Source organism: Ochotona curzoniae, unplaced genomic scaffold, assembly GCF_017591425.1.
Source record: "Ochotona curzoniae isolate NIBS_2020 unplaced genomic scaffold, NIBS_Ocur_1.0 contig_605, whole genome shotgun sequence".
In the NCBI taxonomy this organism is placed as follows: Eukaryota; Metazoa; Chordata; class Mammalia; order Lagomorpha; family Ochotonidae; genus Ochotona; species Ochotona curzoniae.
Genome location: NW_024466491.1, coordinates 3,425,250 through 3,441,633, shown reverse-complemented (window position 1 = coordinate 3,441,633; position 16,384 = coordinate 3,425,250). Strand labels below are relative to the sequence as shown.

General features: G+C 62.2%; 1 protein-coding gene across 5 annotated transcripts in view; it reads left to right on the top strand.

The window, feature by feature from the left end:
• The first annotated feature begins 816 nt into the window (after positions 1-816).
• The window catches only part of RANBP3 (RAN binding protein 3), a 32,049-nt gene continuing 16,481 nt past the window's right edge, over positions 817-16,384 (top strand). For all 5 annotated transcript variants that reach the window (XM_040990807.1, XM_040990805.1, XM_040990808.1 and 2 more), the window contains exons 1-2: positions 817-901; positions 13,315-13,370. In XM_040990807.1, coding sequence (XP_040846741.1) covers positions 880-901; positions 13,315-13,370 — 78 coding nt within the window. In that variant the 5' untranslated portion in view covers positions 817-879. The remainder of the gene's footprint in view (positions 902-13,314; positions 13,371-16,384) is intronic.

Here is a 16,384-nt window from a genome sequence, read left to right as displayed (position 1 = left end):
GGCTCCCACGGGGTGATAACGCCGCTCTGAACATCGAGGGTGGCACAGGACGGCCCGGTGGCTGGCACCCACCCGGCGTCGCCCGGGAATTCCCTCATGATGGTTTCGGTTTTTCATCCTGCGCTCCTATTCCCAACTTGGTGGGTTTCTCTGTCAAATGATACAAAGGACCTTATTAAACTCAAATGTAAAACAGGGAGTTCGCTCAAGGTCACGGGGTCCAGGTACCTCCGGTTGGAGCTGAGGAGCATCAACTCAACGCTTGGAACCGTATTTATTTTTCTTGGAAAGTCAAATATGCAGAGAGGAGGAGAGACAGAGAGGAAGATCTTCCGTCTGATGATGTAACGGCCTGTGCTGCACCTATCTAAAGCCAGGAGCCAGGAACCTCCTCCAGGAGGTCTCCCACGCGGGTGCAGGGTCCCAAGGCTTTGGGCCGTCCTCCACTGCTCTCCTAGGCCACAGGCAGGGAGCTGGATGGGAAGTGGGGCAGCCGGGACTCGAACCAGCAAGCACAGGGGATCCTGGCGTGTTCAGGGCAAGGACTTCAGCCTCTAGTTCGCGTCCCCGCACCTGCTGCTGCGCCAGCGCATGCGCACACGCGCCCTCGCCCTGGCCACGCCCTCTCCCCCACCTCCCATTTGGCCGGCGGGAAAAAGAAAGGCGCCGGACCGTTGGTGCGCAGGCGCGTGCCCAGCCGGCCACGCCCCCTCGAGGGTGCGGGGCGGAGTTCCACGCGCAGGCGCAAGCCGCCCCGGGGCGCGCACCCGGAGCGGTCGGCCCCCAGTGCGCACGCGCAGGAAGTGTTCGCGTAGGCCCGCCCGCAGGTTGAGCCCGGGCCGGCGCGCGGGGCCTTGTGGGAGGGCTTAAGGAAGTAAAATGGCGGACCTGGCGAACGAAGGTAGGGGAGGCGCCGTCGGGGGGTCGGGGTGACGGCCGGGGGTCGGGGGGCCGTGGGTCGGGGGGCCGCGGGTCTCCACGGGCCCAAGGGTGAGCAGCCCGGGCTGCCGAGAGCCGGCGGGCCGCGCTGGCCGCTCCTCCATGGCGTCCCCGCAGGCCGGGCCGGCCAGGAGGGTCGGGGTGCTGTGTGTGTGTGTGAATGTGTGTGTGTCGGGGGGAAATGGGGGGTCCCAGCCCCCGGGGTGGCCGCCCTGAGGGTCCCAGGGGGGCGGGGAGGTACGTCCGGCCGTGTCAGGAGAGCCCGGGGCCCCGCTTGGCACCCCTTCATTTTCGGGGTGCCCCGTGCTGCCCCCCGCGCACTGCACCCCGGACTTGGCACCCCACTTCCCTCTCCTTCGGGGACCCCTTGTCTCGTCCCTTCTGGAGCCCTTCCGTGGCGTGATCTGAGCTGCCGCTCGCTTTGAAAGCTCCGTCCCCTGCCTTCTTTCCTTGCTGCGTGTTTATCATTATTATTATTATTTTACGATGGCGTGGTGGACAAAGTGGACCGACCCCCCCCAACACGCTCCTCCCGGGGCCCCGCCTACTCGAGCTTTGGGGTGTCTTGCATTGGGAACTGCATTTGAGCTCCTTCATGTTGCCAAGCACCCAGGGTGCTCCCTCCACTACCTTTTTGCAGGGCACCCCCAATTTTTCCCAGGCGCTGCTGCTGCGTGTACACGAGGGAAGCGTGTAGTCCAACTGTCTCAGCTGGCTTGAGAAAGTGCAGCTGCGGGGCAGGCATAAGAGTGACGGGGAATCAGGGGGCGGCCCACCTAAGGGGAGCACCCTCCCCCGCCACCACCACTGAACCCCAAGCTTGGCTGCCGGCTTGCTGCTGGCGTCTGGGTGGGCGTCAGGCCCAGGCAGCAGAAGGACCGACTGACCAGGGGAACCAGGCTGATGAACTGCCCTGGTTTGACGTCTGTATTCAAGATCCCACGTGTCCAGTTGCAATGTCTAGTGTGTCCCCACAGTCTGCCCCGAGCACTGCCACCCAGCAGTCACCCTAATTCCTTCCCCCGCTCTTCCATACAGTCCACATCGGATCAGTTATTCCTAAACCATAGGTCCCTGCTACGCACCTTACAGCTCCACCTGAAGCCCTGGTGAGAGGGGACCCCCCAGCTCTCTCCCTGGCTCACCGCCCGCCGTCACTGCTTAGGATGCCTCCCGACCCTGTGTGGTTAGACCAGGTGCTCTTGTCCCCAGCCCCACCTGCGGGCACTCTTGTATGTTTGTTTTGTTTTTCTGAGCGTGGGAGAACTTTTCCGGGCACCTGTCTCGTTTGCCGCCCGCCGTCTGGCCCATGACGTGGCGTGGCTGCGTTGGGTTTCTGAGCTCCCAGAAGGTAGGGGTTTGGACGCTGTCAAGGTCCCTGGGTCCTCGGAGCTTGATGCGTGGGAGAATGAGTCCAGCGGGATGGAGGATCGGAATGCCGAAACACAGCGGCTGCGCCTCACACCTGCTGTACTCAGCGGCTGTTTGGGGGGTCGTCTGACTTGCTCCTTCCAGGACAGCCGTCCATGGGAGGTCCGCTCTGTGGCCCAGATGTCCCTGCCACCCTCTGTGCTCTCAGAGACCGCAGTTCTGGCTATAGCTTGCCCCCACCCAGAGAAAGCGGGACTTACCTGCCAGGAAAGGCAAGACTTTGTCATGTGTTTGGCTGTGACTCCAGGCAGTACCTCATGGGTTCCTGGCTTTGCAGGCCAGGCAGTGGCTGTCCGCTGTCCGCTGTGGCCAAACATTGGTCTCACCTAAAGGGCAGCCTGTGGGATTCGGGGTTGGGAGTGCCGTGACGCTGAGACCCCGCTGCCTTGAGCACCTCGGGAGAGAAGGATGGTCCTGTTTGCAAGCTGTGGGTATCTGAAGGGGGCTACCCCCAACCCTCCTGGCCTTTCCTGGAGCCCAGGGTGCAAGGTGCAGCCAGAGGGCCCCTCTCCCGGTGCTTGCATATGGCACCCCCGGGTGCCTCAGGCATCGAGCGTGGAGTTGCTGGGGTGGCCCTGGTGTGGTCGGTCAGGAAGAGTGAGGAGACAGCGAGCAGGGAGCGTTGGGACCACTGGCGAGTTCAAAGGCAGCACAGACGCCTCCCCCACCCAGAGTCCATAGACGGTTCCTGGTGCAGCAGAGTTCTTGCTGCACCCATAGCAACTTTGGGGGTGCAGAAGGCTCTGTTGGGGAGGATGCCTCATGTACCGTGGGGTGCTCAACACCCTAGTGGCATCCCCCAACCTGCTTCCTGGGGTCATGCACGCAGCCTCTTGCCCTGGGCAAAGGGGAGGGCAGAGCGGTCTGTGCGTGGGGTCGGCCGCACGCTCGCTGGGTCGTGTCGGGGGAAGGCCCTATCCGAATGCCTTCCTTTCCTCACCTGGCTGGTGGGGCGTTCTGAGCGTGGTGTGTGCGCCAGTCGACCCCTCAGCCTGCAGTTATACACTCCCTGTGTGGGCGGGAGGGGCTGCGTTTAACCACCCGTACCTGGTCTGCCGTGTCCACCTGCCAGACCTGCTCGGCCTTACCCTCGGAGTGTTGGGGAGCAGGTGGCCCTTGGGGTGAGGGCTCAGCACCCCCTGGAGCACAGCCAAGCTGGGGCAAGGGCAGTGCTGGGGAGGGTGGGGGCGGTCCTTTTCATGAAGTGTGCTTTGCTGGCTGGAGTTAGGTAAGGTTTGCCTGGGCAGCTTGGCACGTCACCCAGCCTCTTGGCGGTGCTCGGGGTGGGAGTGTAGCCGTCCACACTCATGGGTGGGGGTCTCTACGATTGAGCCACCCGCTGCCTGCCACCCCCAGTGTGCACCACAGCGTGGACCAGAGCTGGGGTCGGGAAGGTGGCCGAGACGCCAAGCCAGGAGCACCACGTGAGACGCACGTGTGGCTAGCAGCATCTTGACCACTGGGCCAGCCTGTCCCAGGGAGAAGTTATCGGGGTGCCGGGGTGTCCCCTCTTCAGTGGTGTCTTTCAGCTGGCTCGCAGCCTTGCTCACACAAGCAGGGTCAGATGCGACTGCGTAGGCCTTCCTTGACTGGCTCTCGTTCGGCGGGGGGGGGGGTCACTCCAGGTTCCCCACCCCTTCCCTGGGCTGACAGGGTGCATTTTCATGAATGTCTCATGGAAATGAAGCTGGGTGGTGGCTGAGAGCCGACCTGGGTGCCTCAGGAGCTCCAAGGTCTTTGCATACTTCCAAAAAAAAAAAAAGTGAAGTTTCTCCCAGGCTCTTGGCGGGTAGATAGAAAACTTAGGGCTCTGTGAAACTTGAGCCCAGCTATGGGCTTTCTCGCAGACTGCTGAAGATGGTGGTGCTTCGTGGCAGTGTCCAGGTGGCCGTCCTGTGGGCTCCATGGAGAAAGCAGTGTTGCAAGGGCGTTGTCCAGCTGTGTCCAGGTGACCCTGTACCGGTGGCAGGCCCCTCCTCTAGTGGTCTCGGCCCTCAGGGACCATCACGTGGCACCTGCCATGACCCTCTGCCTGGTTGAAAGCGAGTGGTGGATGAGAACAGAAGCTTCCTGGGCCGCCCTGCGGAGCCCACGCAGGACACGGGACCTTCGGGTCTGTCGTGTGGACGGCAGCTGCTGGCTAGCTCGGGGGGCTGCAAGCGTTGGGTTCACCTGCTAGTTTGTTTTCCGTTAGTATCTAACACAGTTATTTCGGGGTTGGGGTGGTCCAAATTTCTCTAGCCAGCCCCCCGGTCTGCCCATAGCATTTTGTCAGAGCATTTTGTCCAGAGCAGCTATGACCCGTGAGGTGGGCGATGCGCCCACTGCCTGCGCCCTTCCTGGTGCCCGGCTGAGCTGGGCTGGCATGGAAGCTTCAGCAGGCTCTTGGGGTGCTCTCAGCATGGAGCTGAGTATGCCCTGCTCCTGCGGTGTTTTGGGGTTCGGTGTGCTCATCTCCCAGGGGAGCTCGTGGCAGTGGCTGTCGAAGATGGAGCTCCAGGGCCGCAGGTTGGCAGAGAGCTCCCTTGTGGCCTGACGGTGGCATCTGTAGAGACCATGTGGCGTGTGGCAGCACCACAGGGGCAGCCGGCCGCTGCCTCTTGTTGCCGTGTGGAGAAGGCTGCCCTCCTCGCTGCTCTGTGTGCAGTGGCTGCATCCTGTCCAGGTGGGCCTGCCCGAGCAGTCTGCCATTTTCTTGCGGTTGGTGTCCAGCATGGTGCTTGCCAGCGTTGGGGCTGTGACCCCTGGGGACAATGGCGAGGGCCCTGTGGTTGCTGTGGGTGGACAAGGCCTGCCCCAGCCAGTCACTGCAGCCTCGGCCTGTCGGCAGGTTCCAGTGGACAGCCTGGTGCAGGGACGGGTGGACCTGCGTTCATGTGTACCTCGTGCCTGGGCAGTCGTCCGGCTTGGAGTTCCTGTGTCAGTGCAGGGAGTGGAGAGCTGCAGCAGGATGTGGGCCGGTCCCCTTCGCTGTCCTCCATGGCATGACAGCGTGTCCCTGGTCACCCCTCCCAAGGTGTCTGCCGGCATTTCCCCATGTCCCCTTAAGGGAAGGTGCATCCACAGCAGGGAGCTGTGTGCTGCCCACCCAGCTAAGGTCCCAGGTACTCGAACCATGATCCGCTGCTTCCTGAGATGGTGTCCGCAGGGTGGGAAGTAGAGCAGCCAGAACTTGAACCCGCGCTCCCAAGTTGGGTGAGGCCCCCTCCCCACAGCAGCGGCTTAACCCGCAGGGTGGCTCACTGTGTGTGTGAGTTAAGACTCTGACGGCCTTCCTTCCTTCCTTTGTTTTTCCCAGTGGCCAGGCTTCTGCCCTCGGCGCAGTTGGCATTGGGCTGATGGCTCTCATGCCGGGCGGCCAGCGAGGACCTCACCCCTCATCCCGGCTCCCCACCGCTGGGTCGGCCTCTGCCCACCTAAACCCCTGCGGCCCCAGATGTGATAAACGCCCAGGTTAGACTCCAACAGTGTCCACAGGGGACGCAGGGACGCCACAGTGTGTCCCGTGACCACCAGGTGCTGGGTGAGAATGCCCGAGTGGGTGAGGAGCCCTGGAGAGGCGTGTACCCAGAACATGCGCTGAGAGGATGGCTGGCAGCCAGGGCGCTGTATACCAGTGGACTGGCCCAGCCAGTGAGGCACGGAGCCCGCATACCTCCTCTCTGCTGCGTGGTGTCAAGTTCATGGGCACCTGTTGGCCTGTGTGCTGACCCGTGTGCAACACTGCCTTCCCAGGGCCTGCCTGTGGTGCTCAAAAAAAAAAAATGGGGGGTTGTTGTAGGGTGTTCCAAGTGTATGCCTGGACTGCACAAGAAGTGAGACAGATCTTTAATCAGCTGGGCCACTCCCCAGGTGACCCCAGAGAGCCAGGAGCCACAGCCACATGGGTGCAGGTGCCCAAGCACCTGGGCCACCCCTGCGCTTTCCCAGACCATTGACAAGGAGTGGAATGGGAAGTGGAGCAGCCAGGACTCGAATGAGCACCTGTGTGGGATGCCGGTATTGCCCAAGCTTTACTTGTGCATTTGAAAGGCATAGTAACTCACCCATTCCCTTGTTTGGTAGCAGCCAGAGCTGAGGCAGACTGAGGCCAGGAGCCAGGAACTCCAGCTGGGTTCCTATGTGGGCAAGAGAGCAGGGGCCCAAGCCCTCAGCCCGTCCTCCGCTCACTACCTCCCCAGCTGCATTTGCAGGGAGCTGCAATGGGAGTGGAGCAGCTGGGACTTGAACCAGCACTTGGATCCTGGACGCAGCACCACAGGTGGCATCTTAACCTGCACTGCCACGGTGCCAGCCCCGAGGGTAAATCTCAGATGTGTTTGCCAGAGTAAACCCTCCACATGTGCCATGCTGCAGGCAGCTGTCCACTCAGAATTGAGTCCCGCACTTTTTTTTTAAGATTATTTTTATTGGAAAGTCATATTTGCAGAGAGAAGGAGAGACAGAGAGAAAGGTCTTCCACCCGCTGGTTCACTCCCCAAGTGGCTGCAACGGCCAGAGCTGAGCTGATCCAGTCAGGAGCCAGGAGCCTGTTCCGGGTCTCCCACGCAGGTGCAGGGTCCCAAGGCTTTGGGCCGCCCTCCACTGCTTTCCCAGGCCACAGGCAGGGAGCTGGGTGGGAAGTGGGGCAGCTGGGATACAAACCGGCGCCCATATGGCATCCCAGTGCGTACAAGGCGAGGACTTTAGCCACTAGGCTACGGTGCCAGGCCTGGGTCCCATGTTGTATCTGTAAGAGCTTGGGTAGGGAAGGAGGTGCAAGACTTTCTGCCTTGCTGGGGCTGAGTGGCTGTGTGCCGTCAGCAGGAAGGGCGGCTCAGCGGCTGTGGCTGCTGGGCACCTGAGGGGCCTGGTCATTGTCAGCACTGTCTGCCTGGGGGGCTCAGAGCGTGCACCGCTCACGGTAGGGGTCATGGCCATGGTCAAGGTGGCCAGGCCCAAGCCGGGAGTCCAGAACTGAGCTCGGGTGTCCCACACGGGTCAGGGGACAAGCCCAGCGGATGGCATCCTCGCTGTGAGCCAGGCGGCTGCCCCAGTGGGGTCCTCTGACAGCTGAGAGTGGGGAGGTGGCGTGGGGCCCCCGGTCAGGTGGGGTCGTTCCCTTACTGGGTAAGTCAGATCCCACACCTGGCCTGTGCTGTTTCCTCACCTCTCCCAGAAGCTCTCAGCCACGTGGGCTGTGCACTGTCAGCCTCTGCCCCGGCGGTGCCCTACCTTTGGTGGCTTGTCTGAGCTGCAGGTGACCGCCTCGGCCAGGCCTCACTGACCACGCACTGTCCCTGTCCTGTCCTGCCCCGTTTGCCCCGGAGCGCCTCCGGGAGGTACTGGGGCACCCAGCTTCTCTGGCATCTCCCTTCCCCTCTCAAGTTCTTACATGTGACACGTGGGGCTCGATGCGGAGTTTGCCCGGGGAGCTTACTTGGCGGCCTTTGTAATGCAGTCACGGTCCCGATGGCTGTGCCTGGCAGACAGAGGGGACAGTGCCCAGGCCTGGTGCTTCACTTGCCCGCCACCTCCCGGGGCTGCGTGCCCTGGTGATGCCCGCTGCCTTGGCAGTCGTGCTGGCGTCCTGCCACCTAGTGGCAGGACGGAGACGTCTCCCAGATTGTCCCCCGGGGTCCCAGGCAGCGGCTGGCTTCCGTGCTTGCCCTGCCTCGGCTCGTTTGAGGGTTTTCTGCAGAGCTCAGGGCACCCCGGCGCCCCAGCACAAGTTGTGCCTCAAGGTCCTGCATGTTGGGGTGGGCTCGGGGGTGGGCTGCGGGATTGACGGCGTGGCGAGCCTAACTTCATTCCGGAGGCTGCGCGTGTGGAAGGCGCCTGCTCTAAGTCTTGCCTCCCCCAGCGTGGTGGCCTGTGTCGGGAGGGCTCGCTGTGGTGGCGTGAGGAGCAGGCAGAGACCACTCCACGGGTCGGGGTCACCTGTTGCTGCTTGCGCTGCTGTTAGAGGTCACGTGGGGTCGCAGGGGGTGAAGGTAGCAGCCAGGTGGAGGGCACTTCAGGAAGATGCCATCCCCCTGCCCGCTCCTGATAACTGCCCTCCCACCGGCCGGACCGGGCGTGGAGATTCGGAGGGTCTCCCTGGCAGTGGCCTGGAATTTGTTGGTGGTGAGTTGAGATAACAGATGTGTCTGCATGTTGCTATGGAAGACCGATCACAGTCACTCCTGAGCCCAGTGACCGGCTCGGAGGGGAGCGTGCTGTGTCTCCGGGGGATTCAGGCTCCTTGGGTCCGTGAGATGCTTTCCATGTTTTTTCCCAGATAAGAAGATTAAAGAGACGTTGGCCGCTATTACAGCTAATTTTACTAAGTACCTTGCTGACACGGGGTGCAGAGCCCTAAGCAGCTTTCCGGCTGGGGGCATCAGCTAGGAGGGGACTGAGCCGAGAAGGCAGAGCCACGCCAGGCTTCTGTGGGGCTGGAGGTGATCCCAGCGAGGGGCCCCGGGGCTCCAGGACAGCGGGAGGGGCAGGAGATGGCCCAGCTGCCCTGTGGATTATGAATGCTATGCGAAGAATCCATTGGTTAAACATCTGGGACAGAGTGCGACTTGCTTCGTGGCTGAATGTACTCCTTGGAATGCGGCTCTGGTGCTTTTCCGGACGGCCTGAGTGCTTCGCTTTCCCCAGGGAACTGCCGTTGGTGTCGGTGCACATGGAGTTCTGGAGCCTGCCGGGAGGCCCCGCACCGACCCCGGAACTCGGCCCCGGCCCCTTGATCTTACTGTCAGCACTCTCCCTGACAGCCGCTTTAGTCATGCCACTGTTTGTTGAAAGAATGGGGCGTCTGTTTGCTGCTCTGAGGCCTGGCTGAGCGGGAGTGGTGGGAGGAGGCGCCTCCTATGTGTGCTGTGGGCTCCCTGGGCCCACCCAGCCTGCAGGGTTGGCTCCACCTCAGACAGGCCATTTGCATCTCCTCCCCTGGACAGAAGGGTGTTGGTCCAGTATCTCCTAAGGTAGCCACAGAGACCCAGTGGAACCGGGCAGTAAACCCCAGCACGTGAGGAAGTGCTGGGGAATGCCAGCGTTGCTGTGGAAGCCAGGGCTGAGCCCAGGAGTGTCTCGGCTCCTGCTAGCCTGTTCCCCTGGCTGGGGCAGACCCTCGCAGTGGCCAGCAGGACCCGCCTCCCCCTTCCTGGATGGGCAGCTGCTGCCCCCAACTGCCCAAGGCTTCCTCCCTTGTAGTCATTGCCTGGTGAAGGTTTGCCACCGTCTGAGCAGGCCCAGATAAAGCCTTGGAGTCCTCATCCCTGGGCTGTTTGAAACTGTCCTGCTCCTGGCCCTTGGCACCCACATTCCAGGCGTCCTGCACAGAGCCCAGGGAATGGGGTGCTTAAGCCTCCTGCAGCACCGGTGTCCCCTGTCAGGGCCAGTTTCTGCCCCCCTGCTGGGGCAGGTGATGACCCACGTCCTTGGGTCCCTGGCACCCTGTGGGAGACCACCTAGAATGCCTGGCTTCCGGCTTCAGGACCAGCCCTGTGCCCACTGAGAGTGTCTCTCCTCTGCATCGCTCTGCCTTTTAAATCAACTTTTTTTAAAGATTTATTTTTATTAAAAAGGCAAATTTACAGAGAGAAGGAGATACAGAAAGCTCTTCCATCTGCTAGCTCACTCCTCAAGTACCCACAACAGCCGGAGCTGAGCTGATCCGAAGCCAGGAGCCTCTTCCAGGTCTCCCACGCGGGTGCAGGGTCCCAAGGCTCTGGCCGTCCTCCACTGCTTTCCCAGGCCACAGGCAGGGAGCTGGATGGGAAGCGGAGCTGCCGGGATTAGAACTGGCGCCCTTATGGGATCCCGGCACATTCAAGGTGAGGACTTTAGCCTCTAGGCCACTCCGCTGGGCCCGATCAACCTATTTTTAAATCGTTGGAGTACAGGAGTTTATTTTGAAGTCTGCGCATACTGCTTTTCGTGACACCCGTGAGCTCCATGACGAAGCAGGTTTTGGCCCTTCTCCTAGCCAGCAATGCCGTCTACCCTGCTGTGTGTGTGGGTGCCCAGGCCCCCATGCACCTGCTCCCAGCCCCTGGGGCCCTACACTGTCATTCCTGTGTTGGGGTGCCACCTTGGGTTAGGAGGGAAGCTGCAACCCTGCAGGGGAGAGGCCCGTGGCCTCCGAGCAGCCTGAGGCTTCAACCACGGGTAGAGGTCCATGCTGCGTACCATTGTCACCCTTGGCCATCGCTGGGGTACAAGGCTGTAGTGCCACCCTGGGTCCCGTGAGCTGGCCACGTGCTGCTTGTCCTGTTCAGATGCGTCCTCCCAGAAGGGCCCCCAGAGTGCCTCCGTGGGTGGTGATGTGAGCTCCTGGCCGGCAGGACACCCTCCAGGGTCCCATGGGGGTCTGACACAGATAACTGTCTCATGCCCAGAACTGCTGCCAAGGGGGGTTGGGCATGGGGTCTGAGCCCTTCCTATGGCTGAGGCGTGGGTCCCGGGCTCCAGTGGGTGGGATGTGAGGATGGTGAGAGGGTACAGGGGGGACCCTCGCATCTGGCAGGTTGGAGACAGGTGCAGAGAGAGGGGGCTGCGTGCTGTGTTGGCTGGGTCCAGAGGCCACACACAGGACAGAGGCCGTTGCCCCACAGCTTCCACGGGCCACCAGGGTACTGAGCAGTCCCTGTGTGGTGAGCCGGGGAGGAAGAGGGTGGCCAGCTCAGCGCTCCTGCCTTGTACCTGGCAGTGCCCGAACCCCCCACCCCAAGGTGTTGGAAAGCGTGTGGAAGGTGTGACGTCTAACTGTGCTGACCTGTGTGGGCAGCCACTCTAGGACGGCCCCTTCCCATTCCCAGCCTTCTCTGTCTTGCCCAGCCCCCCCAAAATAGGCTGCTTTTCCCCCAACTCCTTTGCGTATAGAACCAAAACCTACAGCTGAGGCGAGCCTGAAGGAATCTGGGGGTGGGGTGCAGAGTGTGTTGATGCGGGTTTGGGTTTTTGGGAGGACCCGGGTCCCTGGAAGGTCTCTGGTGGGTAGAATTCCCCCACACCACCGCCAGCACCCCCGTCGTCCCTGCCCCTGGGCATGCAGGTGGTGGGCTCTGGCCGCTCACCGGGAGCAGGCTGGGGGGTGCTCATGAGGGGGAGGTCGCTGCATCACCCCGTATCGTCACGAGGGGTGAGGCTCTGGTGCCCTGGGTGAGGTGGGGGCTCCAGGTTCCTTTCCGGGTGAACCTCCTGCTTGCCGCCAGCAGGTGTCCCAGTGTGTCCTGGCAGCAGAGCCCTGGTTGACTGGCACGGAATGCACACAGACGTTGCCTCCCTGCGGGGGCTGAGGCTGGAGTGGAAGCGGTTGACTCCCTATCTAGGGGCTCACCCCTCTAGGCCCTCTGCCTGAGGTGTTTGCACAGCACCCCGCCCCCGGATGTGAAGTGGGGTGTGGGTATCGATATGCATAGGGGTGGAGGGGGGACAGGGCTGTTTGGGAGAGCATGTCTGACCTCCATCTTCTATGGACTGGCCCTTTCGCGCCTCCTCCTCCTCCACCCCAGCCCACACTGGGCCCAGGTTCAGAGCTCTCCCTCCATCTGGCACCCAGGGCTCGCAGCTCATGCCGTTAGCCCCTCCTGGTGTGCCCAGGCAGTGCCTGGCAGAGGTTGCCATCTTGTGAGCTCTCTGGGCCTTAGCAGGTGGGGAGGTCCCCTGCATGTGACACACCAGGTGGCAGCCACTTGCTCGGAAGAGCGGGGAGCATTTGAGCTTTGCTTGGAGGCGAGTCCAGGGTTTGTGCCCCTGGCAGGCCTACGCCCTTGCGCAGACCAAGCTGTGGCTGAGGAGGGCATCCACGTTTGGTGGTTTCCTGGGCCGGGCTCCACCAGGGTCTCTGCCAGGATTTAGAGTAGCCGCTTTGCTCCGTCTGAGGCCCTGGTGGGACACAGAGCTGCAGCAGCCCCGTGGTCACCTGCCCCCTGCCCAGCCCAGCAGCCCCGTGGTCGCCTGCCCCAGGGTTGGGGAGGAAGGTCCCTGAGTAGAGAGCCAGGGCAGAGGTGCAGGCTGGCTTAGGGACATGTGACAGCCTGGTTAGAGACCCTGCCACCCGCACCTGCGCCCCTTGTACTTGGTACTGGCTGTGGACCTTGCGTGGGCAGAGATGCCATCATGACAGCCGCCTGCCCAACTGCTCTGGGAGCGGGCCTGGGGCTGTGGGAACTAGGGTGTCCTTCCAGTTGCCTTGGGGACACCCCTTCAACTGCCCCCCAGCACGTCCCCAGGGGTAGCCCTGGCAGTACAGCCGTGCCTCTGGGCCTGGGGCACCACTTCCTTCTCCCGGGGGCTCCCCAGCTCTTGGGTGTCTGAGCTAATGCTGTGCCAGGGCCCGGTTCCAGGTGAGCCTCTAGTGCCTGTGGCTGTGGCTCTCAGGGCAGTGCGGGGCCCAGGGCCTGCTGACAGTAAGCACCCCCACGCCGGCCCCTGTGCTTGAATGGCTCAGACCATGGGGCTTGCCTTGTAAGGTCAGGTCAATTGCCATCTGCATGTCCCACAGTGCACCTCGGGGGCATCCCAGCTGCCCCCAGTGCCAGGAGGCAAAAGGCTGCGGGCCTGGCTGGCCCGGGGAGTAAAACATGCTCCTGGGACCAGGGAACTACAGGCTACCCTGTCCTTCCCCCTTCGGGGCACAGAACCTCCCCAAGGGAATGGGCGGCAGCTGCAGCTGGCCTCCAGAGGGCCTGGGCACAGACTGGTGAGCCCGGCCTGCAGGTTGAACACGGCCAGTAAGAGCCAACTCAGTTGCCCGGATGTGGAGTTGAGGAGGTTCCGCCTGACACGTGGCACCTGCCGCTGCGGGTGGCTCCCCGCCCTGCCCGCCTGCGTCCTCACACCCGCAGCGGGCTCACTTTGTGTTCTGGCTTTGCTTAACTGTGTTTGTTCAGTCGATGACAGACGAATGTACCTTTGTTTGCTGTGTGAATGTAGTGTTGGGGGGAAAAAAACCAATTTTTCTTTTTGCAGAGAAGCCCGCCCTTGCTCCACCCGTCTTTGTGTTTCAAAAGGATAAAGGACAAAAGGTAAGGGGCCGGTACGTGCTCTCACATCCGCTTCTCTGGTGGGTCTTCCCTGGCAGCCGCCCATCGCCAGGCCACACTGGCAGCCGGTAGGCCGCTGCACCAGGCTGGGCGGGGAGAGGTGCTGGTGGGTCTGCCGCGGAAGGGGCTCAGAGCCCTGCTCGTCCGAGGGGAGGCGGGGAGCAGGCCCTTGGAGGGCACTTGAGGGTCCCGTGGCCCCCGCCGATGCGGCTCAGGTGCCTGTGCCATGGGTCGGAGCTGTCACACTGTCGGTCATGCATTGGGGTGACGCTGCCGCCCTGCTGGACCCTGACAGTGCTGTGGCCGGGGACACCTGGGCTGCCTCCCGTGGGGAGCCAGCAGCGTGTGGGGGCCTGTCGAGCCACTAGGCGGTGGTCGCCGGTTTGCTTGCTGGGGACATTGGTTCATGTACCACCCAAGGGGTCTTCCTGGCTCGGGGCAGGATGCGTGCCGAGTGCTCCCTGGGAAGCGCCTGGCCCTTCTGGTGCTCTTCCTTTATCCCTGGTGCAGCACACAGCAGTGACAGAGCTGCCTGAGTTGGGCACATTGTCTGCTTTTTTCTTGCTGACGGTGACAGCGTTTGGGGGGTTCCCCGGTCCTCAGGCTGTGGTGGCTGCCCTTGGTGCCGGCCTCGGCTGCCAGGCTGGTAACTTGGTAATTCACCTGCCTTCACCAGGACTTCCTTGTTGGCCAGAGAATCCGACAGCGTGCCGTGCCCATGCCCAGAGGGTGCTGGCGAGCTGCAGCCGCCTGTGCCCTCCCCTCTCCGCAGCTTGCTGGCGTGTGTGTGTGTGTGTGTGTGTATGTGTGTGTGTGTGTGTCTGGGGAGTCACTTGACAGAGCTGGTTTGCATGTTCTGGCCTTCAGAGTCAAGATTGCTCAGGGGTCCGAGCATCAAGGTCGCTTCTCTCTAGTGTTCGGGAAATCAAGGTTCCCTAAAAGAACTCCAGATGTGATGGCATCGTCCTCGGAGCCACCTTTCCAGTTGTGGCGGCGCAGCACGCCGAGGCCCTCCGGCGTCGCCACCCCGTTTCTGTGATAACATTTGATGGGAACACAGGCCCGCCGGCGCCTTTGCAGGGGTCGGTCGCTGCTGCGGCCATAGAGCCTGGGCCTGCAGACGAGGGGGCTTCGTGGGTGACCCGCCCCCCAGCAAGCCCGCTAGCAGCCCCCCAAGTTACCACAAACAGCGGGAAGGAGTGGGTCCTTAAACCTGAGGGCGTTAGGACCACCAGCAAGAGAACTGCAATGTCATGTTGGTTCAGAAGAACAGGTGCTCCTGTTACTGGGGTCTCCTGTGAATGGGGGCACTCTTGTTAGCAGGGTCTCCTGTTAGCAGGTTCTCCTGTTCGTGGGGTCTCCTGTTAGTGGGGTCTCCTGTTAGCCAGGTCTTCTGTTGGCGGGGTCTCCTGTTAGCCAGGGCTCCTGTTGTTGGGGTCTCCTGTTAGCGAGGTCTCCTTTTGGCGGGGTCTCCTATGGCCTTGTGCTTCATGGGTGTGACCTTCCAGGGTGCTGCATAGTGGACAGATCCAGGGTGGAGCCGGAGTTGAACGTGAACCTAAGGCTAGCCAGGAAGGCTTTCGAGGTCATGGCAAGCAGTGCACAGGCAGAGTTCTTATCAAAATATTGACTCCAAGCCAATTCTAAATGGCCTTCTAAAAATAACAGCTGTCCGCCTCCCGTCGGTGGCCTCCCCCACACAGCCCAGCTTCCGAGGCAGGAGTGCGACAGGGCGCGTGGGGAATGTCTGCAAGCGCAAGGACAGAAGGCTGTCAGGTGGACAGGGGCCAGATGGCCACAGCCTTCCATTCTAAAGTGACGGGCCCAAGAGTGGCAGACGGCAGCAGCAGGGCAGCTGTCTGGCCTGGGTTGCCTGTGGCTTGCTTCCTGCCTCTGGGCAGTGGCGAGGTGGACCCGCCAGGGATGGGCATGGAGTTGCTGCCAAGGATGGGCGCTTGGAAAGCCTGCCTGGGAGAAAGGTGCCCCGTCCACCCCTAGGCTCTTTGCTTCTGAAAAGTCCTGTCCATCCCCACCCTTCCCCAGAAGCGCAGAAAGATTTGCTATTCACGGTTCACTCTTCAAATGTCCTCCGTGGGTCAGGGTGAAAGCTGGGAGCCTGGGATGCAGTCAGCCTCCCCTGTGGGTGACGAGAGCCCGATTCCCTGAGCTGGCACCACCGCCTCCCTGCCTGAGCTGGCACCACCGCCTCCTTGGCACAGAGCTGCTACAGGAAGCTGGGATCAGGACCAGGGCTGGGAGAGGAACTCAGGCAGTGCAGGGAGGGCTGTGGGCCCCTGCACCATGCCGAGGCCACTGCCTGACAGGTGGCCACCCCTCGAGGGGGGCTGTGGGCGTTGCCTGGCAAGTGTGTGTCCCTTCACTCGGAAGTGGAGGGAAGCAGCCCCGCAGAGGGCTAGCCCTCCTCACCCTGCCCCGTTCACATAGCCATGTGAGACGCCAGGTTCCCTCCTAGGGACAGGGCCCTTGGCGCACCACTCCTGATGGATGCCATCCTGCCAGCACGTCGCCCACAGGCTTTGGGCGTCCTCCTCTGCGCTCCTAAGCACGTTGGTGGGGAGGTGGGTTGAAAGTGGAGTTGCTGGCCTGGAGCCGTATGGGATGCCAGCATTGCCCAACCTGTCATGGCACGACACGCTTCCTCCCCATGGTTGTTTATTTGTTTGTTTGTTAAGACTGCTCTGAGCGACCAGCCCAGGCTTCTGTCTTCCTGCTTGGCACAGGCTTGGGCACCCTGCGTGGCCTGGCTGGCCCTGGTGCCGAATGGCCCACGCCTCACGTCACTGCGGTGCCAGCGGCTGTGCAGAGTGTTGGGATGGGCAACCCAGGTGGACGGCACCGAAGGACTCTCCCTTCGTCTGCCTGTGCTACGGGGGCGGGGGCCAGAACCTGTGTGTTGGCCGCAGTTTGTGCCTCAGGGATGGGATGAAGGCTGTTCCCCCCGAGCTGCCTGGAGTGCACACAGAGGGCCATTTGTC